This window comes from Triplophysa rosa, linkage group LG4 (genome assembly GCF_024868665.1).
Source record: "Triplophysa rosa linkage group LG4, Trosa_1v2, whole genome shotgun sequence".
Classification (NCBI taxonomy): Eukaryota; Metazoa; Chordata; class Actinopteri; order Cypriniformes; family Nemacheilidae; genus Triplophysa; species Triplophysa rosa.
In genome coordinates this window covers 30032782-30043835 of record NC_079893.1, presented here as the reverse complement: position 1 = coordinate 30043835, position 11054 = coordinate 30032782, and the positions used below count along the sequence as shown (strand labels likewise).

General features: G+C 35.9%; 1 protein-coding gene across 1 annotated transcript; it reads right to left on the bottom strand.

The window, feature by feature from the left end:
- Positions 1-3391: 3391 nt before the first annotated feature.
- On the bottom strand, positions 3392-10704 carry LOC130553061 (adhesion G protein-coupled receptor E1-like). Its single transcript, XM_057331802.1, has 16 exons — positions 10410-10704; positions 10271-10321; positions 9400-9765; positions 9047-9181; positions 8804-8973; positions 7568-7630; positions 7291-7477; positions 7067-7186; positions 6493-6671; positions 6239-6403; positions 5961-6167; positions 5653-5885; positions 5506-5572; positions 5339-5430; positions 5098-5260; positions 3392-3533 (listed from the first exon to the last, which is right to left on the bottom strand). Exons 1-16 carry the CDS (start codon positions 10702-10704, stop codon positions 3447-3449), a joined length of 2580 nt encoding a protein of 859 aa, XP_057187785.1. The 3' UTR covers positions 3392-3446.
- Between the last annotated feature and the right edge of the window lie 350 nt (positions 10705-11054).

The window sequence follows — 11054 nt, the reverse complement described above, 5'->3', positions numbered from 1 at the left end:
TCCCACCCTGAATGTTTTGGATGTCTCCCTAAATAACGCATGAACAAGTTAATGAGTTAAATTAGGTTGAGTTAAGAAATAAATCATCACTTCATTATCTCATTAATGATGAACACCTGCTGTTAACAAACACAATCAGTGAAATAAACCATGAACAATAAGAAGTCACCCTAATAGTGTTTAGGGCATATATCCCGACCACACAGACAGTATACGGTATAGCTGCAGAAAAAATTAAGAGACCAATTAAGAGACCAGATGATTGTTGCCTTTTATGTAGTAATTGTGCGCGTTTGATTTTATTGATGTTTTACGCATTGATAAAGCGGTTATGTAAACTGGACATAAATCGAAGCCTATAAAGAAAGCGGGCTAAGAACATTCCCCATCACTGAACGATCACTGACTTCTGTTTAATTTCGTAAAAAAAAACCTCCTAAACTAAACTCTTTTGCACAGTGTGTCGCTACCACCTGCAGCATGAATTGGGGTGTTTATGGAGGGAGGGAGACAGATTTATTTTTGAAGCGGGAGCTACGGAAGATGGAGCTTTCAATCATTACTGAAAGTCAATAGGTTAAAATCTAGCCTATATATTGCAAGCAAATAGCTGTTGGGTAACAGCACAAAATAAGACCGCAAAAAATCTGATTTTACTGGACAATTCATTTTACATGCTTAATTTTACATACGTGCAGTGCGCCTAAAATTCCTTTGCACATTACTTTGCTTCCACCTGTAGCATGTAGCATGCTTCTTTGTTACAAACTAAAGCCGCTCTTGTGAGTGAAGAGTGACGTTTCTTTCAGCCAATAGAAAATACAGCAATTTTTGGTTTTATTTTGTTATTCTCATTGGGTGGGCAAGACAATGAAAATGAAAATGCCTCAGTAAAAAACATGACTGGAGTGCATCTTGAGACAAAGCAATGGCACTGGCATATTTAAAGGTATGCCAGTGCACGTTATTTTCAGTTAAGACAACTCAAACTTTCATTTTAGTCTGGGATAGTCTTAAGCCTTGTCTGTGAAACTGGGCCTATATGTTCTATATTCTTTGGCTTTTGTTAAGTCCTGAATAAATGAACCAACTTAAGTATTTTTCTGACTTGGCATTCTTTCATTTTATGGTGTTAAAATTGAAGGTCTTGTGTGAACCTTTATGGAAAATATCGATGGTTGAAGTGAAAAGAGCTGGGATAGAGGAAAAGGAGATTTCTCATTGATCATTTATTTATTTATTTTTTTTAAAACTTTGTTACGTTCTCTCCGAAACCACTAGACTAAAAAGGGTTCGTAACACTACTGTGAGAACAGACTGCTCCATATACTTTCAAATGGCTCTTCCGATACTTTGGTGTAGTCTGCGCAGTCGAACACATCTCTTACCAGTAGGCATACAGGTAGCATCATTTAAGGTGAATAACTTTCATGTTACAGTTCAATTTCAGGGTGCAAAGACTGACAATACTCTTAAAGAAAACATATTTTCCTCTAAATTAACTATCAATAATATATTAAATCATTTAATATAGATTTGGAAATAGAGTGGTATATTAGTTAAAATAATATATACAATATATTAAATAAAACAAAGAATTGACACTTCATACATTAAGAAATAGATTTTAATCATTTAAATTATTATACATATATTTATATTATATTGCATTATATATTTTTGTTTCATAATGTAAGGAATTTTGCAATGTATAATAAATCTGTATTACAGGCAGTTTAACAAAGCGTAACCGCTTTGCTTCATTTTTACTTGCTTTTACGTTTGTGCTCTGTTCATTTGTATGCAAACAATGACTCTTTTACTGCTATAGCACAAAATTGTATACAAGATATTTGTTCTCAAAATATACCAGACTGATGCATTTACCTTGAAAATGTAAAAAAAAATTACTGGGAAGAAGATGTTGTAAATTAATTCTCACAATGATTTGTGCGATGTTTTGAATACGCTTAAGAAATGTTCTCTATAATATTTCTTTAAATGTATGTATTTGTACATACAGGACATGTTTCTGTGTGTTGTGCACACTATGCCCCCTTAAAAAAATGGGTGCATGACGCTCCTGCTGGAGGGTCAGTGATCTGCATAGTATCTGCTGCATTGCAGACACCTCGGATTTGGGATGTTTTCCACCTCATCCCAGAAATCATTTTTGAAACGGCTCTTTTTTAATGTTAATAAAAACTTAATCAAGTTAATGAATGATTGATAACAATAATGTTTTAATGGTATATTTATTCAATTGCTGTGTAAGACTCCTAGAACATTTATTTTATCTGCAATACCAGCATAGCTCATATTTTGCATTTTTCAAAACTACACTGTGCATCACACTTAATATTTACCAGAGGTGTATAGTACTTGAGTATTTTACTCTCAGGGATCAAGTATCTTTACTTTTGTTTACTAGTGTTTTTACTTTGGAAATGTTTTACTTCCATACATTATAAAGCATGGCATATATCATACTTTTTACTCAACTGCATTTGAAAACTGCATGGCAATTTTTACATTTAAAAAAAGTACATTAAAAGTCAAAGTTCTTTCTTATTTTTACTCAAGTAATTCACTCAACAATCATTTTACTTGAGTAAAAGTAAGATAGTAGATTTTTAATGTTCTTAAGTATTTAAGGTAAAAAACATATAAAAAATTGTTTTATGAAATGTGGTGGATTAAACTAAATATGTATATGCTTTATAATGTGGTGAAGTAAAATTTCCCAAAAGGAAAAACACTAAAGTATATAAAGATACTCGATAAATGTACTTGAGTAAAATACTTCAGTAACTCATATCATTCTGGATAATATTTAGCATTATGATAACTCAACTACACCCAATTACAAGTTTTCTGTTCTGTCTGGTCTCAATATGGTCTAAATATTCGTATTATTATAAAATGCAAACTGGAAAAAGTGAACTGGAAACTTTCTGACCTAAACAGATCATTTTTATTCTTTTTTTTCACTAAGTCACGTGTTGTCTTACAAACATGAAAGACTTTAAAATATTATTTATTTTAAATTATTCTTCTGAAAATGTTATAATAAATACAATAACATTTAAATAAAAATATAATCAATAAAAACAAATATAGTTTATATAATATATAATAAATAAAAGTGTATAAATATTTTACACTCTGAAATCATAATTTTAATCCTGAATTAAAATGTAATTTAATTTTCACCATGAGAAAAGGAATGATTAGATTTACATAAAAAGTATAGACAGATGTAAAGTAAGGCTTATATAACACGTTCTTCACTAACATTAAGGCCTGAATCTAAAAAGAGAGAGAAAGAGAGAGAGCATGAAAGATATAAACTTATTGATTCTGCTAGTTGCGTTTTACTGTAATGAATAAAGTCACGTTTCTAATAAAGAATAACTTCAGTAAGTGATTGACTATCAGTCTGGTCCTCAGCGTTTTTTGGGGGCGTCTTTGATGGGTTTGGATTTGAGTCCGGGGACGAGAGCGCTCATCCACTTCACATACTGCTGTCTGACCTGAACAAGAATAACATGAGAAGAATTAATTCATGTGTTTAAACTTTACATTTTAGAAACCTAGATTAAATGTAGGGCTGGGTAAAAATTTTTTAAATAGTTTTTTTTCCGGATTTATTTCTGAAAACGTTGAATTGGCCTACAAAATCTGATGAATGTGAATGTTATCACTCATCTTCTCCACTAGATGTCACCTTCTTCACAAATCCCATTCAAATGAAACATTCAGCATTTCAGATGTTTACAAGCACAACAACTGGTAGGGATGGGCATGTATTTCAAATGCAAAATACTTAACCCTTAACATGCACAGGGCCCGTGGGTGGGTTAACACTTAATATTTGTTGAAACTCACCATCATGGTGATCAGAGTATAGCGTGGTATAATTTTGATGTGGAGAAAGATATGTGATAACAGGATGCAAATAAAAAATGAAACTACAGGAGAGTTTAGAATCACAGAGACATGAAGAATCAGTGTATGAATCTCAACAATGGTGGAAAAACAATGACAGAAAACCTCATGCTGCAATGCATGCTGGGTAACATCATCGTACAAAACTCATTTATGCTCCCAGCATGCATTGCAGCATGATGTTTTCGTTTGTTGTTTTTCACCATTGTTGAGATTCATACACTGATTCTTCATGTCTGTGTGATTCTAAACTCTCCTGTAGTTTCAGTTATAATTTGCATGCTGTTATCACAAATCTCCCTTCACATCAAGATAATACCACACTATAACGTTCTTTCAAGATAAGCACACAATGCAAGAACAGTGAATCAAGCTACTTTTCAATAGCCATCACCATTTGATTGGATGCTTATTTTCATTGGCAAAACAAATGTACTTTAAAAGCACGCAGTGACAGAATGCCTAAAGAACTTCAACATTTAAACATCTAGAGTCGAGAGTCTAACTCAAGGAAACACTGATCACCATGATGGTGAGTTTTAACTTAAATAAAACACATTTTAAGTGTTAACCCGCCCATGGGCCCTGTGCATGTTAAGGGTTAAGTATTTTGTATTTGAAATACATGCCCACCCCTGACAACTGGACAGATGACAAGAACAAGGCAATAATCCTAGAGCAATGGTTCTCAAACTGGGGGCCGGGGCCCCAAGAAGGATCCAGGGAGGCCACAGATTTTGTGGCATTTATGAAATATAGAAGCTTATCATAGATTTTAGGCAATCAAACATCAGAAAAATGACACCACCAACCAAAAGAATTGAGGTTCCAGCATTGTATAACTGAATGTTTTTGGTTTAATTAAAATTCTAAGTTTAAGATTATACGTCTTTATATGGGGGGCCACAAAGCGATGCACTTAACACAAAGGGGGCCTTACAACGAAAAAGTTTGAGAACCACTGCACTAGAGAACCAAGACATCACCAAAATCACATGCTTTACCCTTACAAAAAGGAACCATGGTTTGAAACTTTAAAATCGAGCTCAAGCATGCAGAATTTGTACGTCCGGTTTGCAACACCAGAGTTGTCCTGAGGTGGCGCTGCGCTTCTTGTCCTGCGTGCCACCACTTTACGTGACGACTCACCTTATTATTGAGGAGACAGTAGATCAGGAAGATGAAGGTTCCTTGCTGTGAGTTCAGGATCAGGAAGAGAATCTCCATCATCTTACTGTCTTTAGTGAAGAAACCCAGAATCCAGGGACAACCAAGAACCACAAACTGAGCCAGTGTTTTAAAAACCATAATCCTGAAGAGAGAAAGACCAATAATGCTCATGATTCATGTGTTTCTCTCTTTAAAGTGTTTCAGACACAATGTTTCTTACTTGGTTTGTTTCATCCGTGAAACTTCAGCGTTCAGCTTTGTGAGAGTTGAGTTCAGACTGATGATGATACTGATGAAGAGAATCGAGTTTATCTGCAAAAAAAAAACAGTGAAGAAATTTACACTTTTTTATCTTATTGAATAAAACATAATGAACAGAAAACGTACCGCAAGAATCAAACAAACAGGTCCTAGAAAACTCCAGATGAAGCCTTTCTCCCCTTTAATCCAGCATCTGTTCATTTTTTATAAAAAAATTAATGAATGAGAAAAACTGCTTTTATTTTTTTATTTTAATTAATCAAAAAAACGTACCTGTCACTGCCATAGCCGTCAGGAACCAATCCGACAGACACGCCCACTATAACCAGAGCAATCACATATCCAATCACAATCAAGAATCTGCTGCTAAGCACCGCCCTCTGTCTGGAGCTGATCTGTGATAGGTTCTTCACGCAGATGTAGAGCAGCACAGCTTCAATGAACATCCACACAAAGCAGGAGAGAAAGAGAAAGTGAAGAAATCCTGACAGCACACCACACAACACCTGAAGAGAGAATATGAAACCGTTCATGTGAAGAGGATTACACATATAAATATGATCTGGAGTAATAAGTGTCACCTGAAGAGGTCTGATGTGTGTGAGGAAGTGTTGTGTGAGGAAGAACAGAAGATGAGCCGACAGCAGACTGATGCAGAGGTTGATTCGAGCCACATTGTTCACTCCAGGTTTCCATCGACAGAAAGCAAAAGTCAACAGAGCCAAACTATTAAACACCAGACCCACCGACACAGCCACCAAATTCAACACTTCCATCAGATGATCATCCTGAGAGAAAACATGAAATGAAAATCATTCTTCATCTTTGTGTCGTCAGACGGTATAAATGTCACGTGTACCTCTGCTGGTGTGCTGCTGGTTTGCATGATGAGAGCGAATGTTGACAGATGAACACATGAACACACAGTGTAGCTGCTGTTTGTGTCTAAAACACAACAACCATCTACAGTCCACTCAGTCATGTTCCAGTACACACACCACACACTCCCTCCAGACACAAGCTCCTTCACATGAAGAGAAAATATTCATGTGTTTTCATTAGTCATTAGTCGTGTTGGGAACAAAGACACCAAACAACAAGAGAAGAACTGACTCGGATGTGTTTGAGGGTGAAGTTGACTGGTTTTGTGAGCTGTCTGTTGGTGGTTTTTGGAAGAGTAGCTGAGATGACAGTGGACATCATGGTTTTAACTGATGTGTCATCTGATGTGTTGAAGAATTCTGCCTTCAGTAGATTCTCCATTGTGTTAAAGCTCATGAACGCCACAGCAGCTGATCCCGATCCTGTGTTACAGATAGACAGAACCATTTCACTGCCATATTAATGCAAAGAGTCTAAACATGTAGGATGACTAGATTCCTGAAAACCGGAAATCAGCCACTGCATACATAAAATATGCATTGATTTGAGTTTCTGGAAATTATCATGATTTCCGCGTCATTGTAAAAGACAAAAGTCAAGATCCCAACTAAAGCAAACATTAATCACAATAATGGTGGTTTGTTGAAATTTCAACCTTTTCTTAACATGATATTGATTAAATGCCATTAACATTGACAAATCAACCATTTTAACATTGATTCATTGGTTTGCATCAGTTCTCTTGCTATCAGGGTAATTACTGACTTTGTTAAAGTTCTTACAACCACAACAATGTTTTACATACCTGTTTCATTGTTATTCTTGGCAATCCCAATGAGATCAATGTCCACAGAAGCATGTGTTGTGTCGAGCTGAGGGATTTTATTTAAGGTGACTTGTGGTCCAACCATGAAGACTTGTGCCTCTGATTTATTAAAAATACTTTCATGTCATCAAAAAACATCATAGTGTATTTCTCACATTCTGAAGAGCAAATGACTTCAGTTACTTTAGTAGTGTCTCTCTTACCTACAGAATCACGGGTGAAACTGACATTGTCACTGGTGTTTGTCGGCTTCACCAACATGGAGACGAGCTTCTCGCTGGCTTTTATCACAAGGTTTCCTTCTGACGCTAGTTTCTTGGGGTCACCTGATGATGAGATGGAAATCTTCTCTGATGTATTAAAAACCAGGTCCAAAAGATCTGTTACATCCTAAAGCAGAAAGGGAAACGCCAGGAGTTTTAAAACACGTCATCAACATTTGATTATTAGATTTTTTTCATGTTTCCTTGATGGACTTACAGCTAAAGGGAGAACTGTAATATTCTCTATCTGGTCAAGGAGATTCTGTATACATGAGGTTTCCTGTGGATAAAACCATAACGGCATATTCAGTATTTTAGTGATGATGGTGTTCACTGTCTGTGGTGGTTATCACACTCATGTTGGGAGACAGTAGCTTGTTGAGTTAGTTATTTTGTTTTGTTTCTCACAATTGAAAGCAATATTACGTTTTTGTTGTTGCTTTCATACAGTAAGAAATCAATGAACATTACACAAAATATACAGACAGAAACTAACTAAATAAAATGTGCTGGATTTAAATTGATAGAATCTAGTTGCTGTAGAAAATCTGGTCAACTTACCGAGCAGTTTGAAAGCTGTGATATATTTAAACCTGAAACTATTTATGAACATAATAATCAATTACAGCCACATGTGAGAAATTATAAGCATAAAAGTACACGAGACAAATTAGCTAAGAATGACTCAAATCTACTAAAATCATTAGTTAGTGGAATTAAAAATGTTAGAACAATAAAAACATACTCAATAAAAACATCTCACCAGAGCAGAATTCAACAACAACAACAACAACAACACAAACACCATTAACATCTTTGAGAAGAGCAGGAAAAATCAACAACAAAATATTATTTTTTATCTTAATTATTTAAATGGTAAAAACATAAATATAAAAGCATAAATCCCCAAGAACCAAACTAAAGGACCCCAATAATGGCGATTAAAATTGATAAGCGCTTTTGTAGACGTATGACAGAAATAACGAGACAATGGTGATTGTTGTGATAAGATGATGTGGTTTGTGTTTTATTCTTCTCCGGTGAGATCTTGACAGATTTAATGTGTTCATCTGTTATTTACACTTGATGTTCATCTAAAACTGTGTGACTGTCAGTGTTTGACTGTAGTTGAGTAATTGTCTCATTTATAATTCCTAAAGAAATTTATTAGAAACTTCTTGGTCATTATTTAAATTAAACACAACTGAGATCTCCATCAAATCTCTTGAGCTATGAAAGAGCTACATCATGAGCAGTAACACATTAATCCTCGATATATAAAACAACAGCCATCACAACACAACACATTTCATTACCTGATGTTGTGGTGATCGCTGGTGCGACAGTTGTGAAGGTTTGGTTGATGCCGTCCACATCTGAAAGGTTTTGATGAAATGTAGTTAATGAACACACATCACAAATAGAAGGTGTGGGAATCACACAAAAGAATTACCTGCACAGTATGCACCACATAAAGTTGGTTGGACAAACTCATAGACATAATAATTGTCTGGACAGGCTTTGACTCGAATGGGAAATGACTGATAATAACAGCAGTAATTGTCCCAGTGACCACAAACATCTCTGGTGACCACTCCATCCTCAGGTTTTGGGTGTCCATCACTGAGCCACAGTGGAACATAAGTACCACATCTGTATGTTGGCACACATGTTTCTGGCATTCGAACGTTCTGACCGTTAAGATAAAGACGATACCAGCCGACCCAGTTGACATCTCTGTCACACATGAGGGTTGAAGAAGAATAGTTGCTGGATCTTCTTGAATCATCCAGGACAGTGTAGTTGTAGCAGGGGTCAACAGAGACATGATCTGTTCAATGAAAACATTGTTTTTTTAAAGTTCAGAGCCTTCGTTTCTCTCTTCTACTGTACATGAAACATTTTCTTGATTCACTGCCATTAACACGGACAAATCAACAATTGTAACATTGTGTTTGTTTGCTATCTGGATAATCAACGCCAAAGTCTCAGTGTCATGTGTTCAAAGACAGTGTATGATTTTTTAAGACAGACTTAAAGTAGAATTACCTGCACAGTATGCAGAACAGTTGTAAGGTGGTTTGACAAACTCATAGACATAATAATGGTCTGGACAGGCTTTGACTAGAATGGGAAATGACTGATAATAACAGCAGTAATTGAGCATATGACCACAAACATGTCTGGTGACCACTCCATCCTCAGGTTTTGGGTGTCCATCACTGAGCCACAGTGGAACATCAGTACCACATCTGTATGTTGGCACACATGTTTCTGGCATTCGAGCGCTTTGACCGTTAATGTAAAGACGATACCAGCCGACCCAGTTGACAGAGTCGTCACACATGAGGGTTGAAGAAGAATAGCTGGTGGATCTTCTTGAATCATTCAGCACAGTGTAGTTGTAGCAGGGGTCTGATGAGACATGATCTGTTCAATGAAAACACTGTTATCCCAAAGCCTTGCTTTTCAATCAACATAATCTGAAAAGCTTCAATTGAACAAAAAGCAGTAGAAATAAAACACAGTCAATATTTCAATAGATTCACTAAAGACACGACACAAATGCACCACAGACACAAAACCAGACTAAAGCTGTTCAGATTTGTGACCCAGTCTGTGAAAAAGTCTCCAAATCTAGTTTTGAGATAAAGAGCATCAGCCATAATTTCACTATAATCTCAGCATATTAAAGATGTTACGGTCATTTTTTCACAGAATGTTCTTTATGTGGGATGATTTTATGTAGAATTTTGCAAATCACCAAAAACCGAATTCAGCTGCAGGGTTTTCACAGACAGGTCACATTTATGGTTTTGATGCGATATTTCATTGACACATCAAGCAGACCGTGTGCAGAAGGCGTTTACTCATTTAACTGTAATCCACTCACACCAGCACAGACAACACTTTACATTACCAGTAGAGAGGATCCCTGATGTGACATTGATGGCGTTTATGCTCTTAACATCTGAAAGATTGAACAAGTGCAGTTAATGAACAAAGACACAAACATCACATGTACAGACACATTTAAATTGAATATTTAATATAATTACCTGCACAGTATGCACCACATAAAGTTGGTTGGACAAACTCATAGACATAATAATTGTCTGGACAGGCTTTGACTCGAATGGGAAATGACTGATAATAACAGCAGTAATTGAGCATATGACCACAAACATCTCTGGTGACCACGCCATCCTCAGGTTTTGGGTGTCCATCACTGAGCCACAGTGGAACATCAGTACCACATCTGTATGTTGGCACACATGTTTCTGGCATTCGAACATTCTGACCATTAATGTAAAGACGATACCAGCCGACCCAGTTGACAGAGTCATCACACATGGAGGTTGAAGAAGAATAGCTGGTGGATCTTCTTGAATCATTCAGCACAGTGTAGTTGTAGCAGGGATCAACAGAGACGTGATCTGTTCAATGAAAACATTGAGGAAAAATAAAAATGTGTCGATGCATTTATTTATGTTAGGTCTTGTACCAAATAATGAATGAATATTGGATATTTTAAGTTCTACGCTTTAAGACATAGAAAGAAGACGTGGCTTAAATACACTCGCATGAGAAGAAGATTTTATTACTGTATTATCACCATAGTTCCCATCACATTATCAGACAGTATTTAAGTACCTAATTCAAGATGATTTTTCTTACCCCATTGGCAGATTTTTTATTTACTT

Excerpts from the sequence above, each read along its gene's own strand:
- LOC130553061 (XM_057331802.1), bottom strand. The coding sequence starts at position 10,704 with ATGTGTGATGACTCTGTCAACTGGGTCGGCTGGTATCGTCTTTACATT. Across the intron at positions 7,631-8,803 it reads ATGTGGTGCATACTGTGCAG|GAAACCTCATGTATACAGAA; the intron begins GTAATTCTTTTG and ends TTTTATCCACAG. Across the intron at positions 5,886-5,960 it reads CACACATCAGACCTCTTCAG|GTGTTGTGTGGTGTGCTGTC; the intron begins GTGACACTTATT and ends TTCTCTCTTCAG.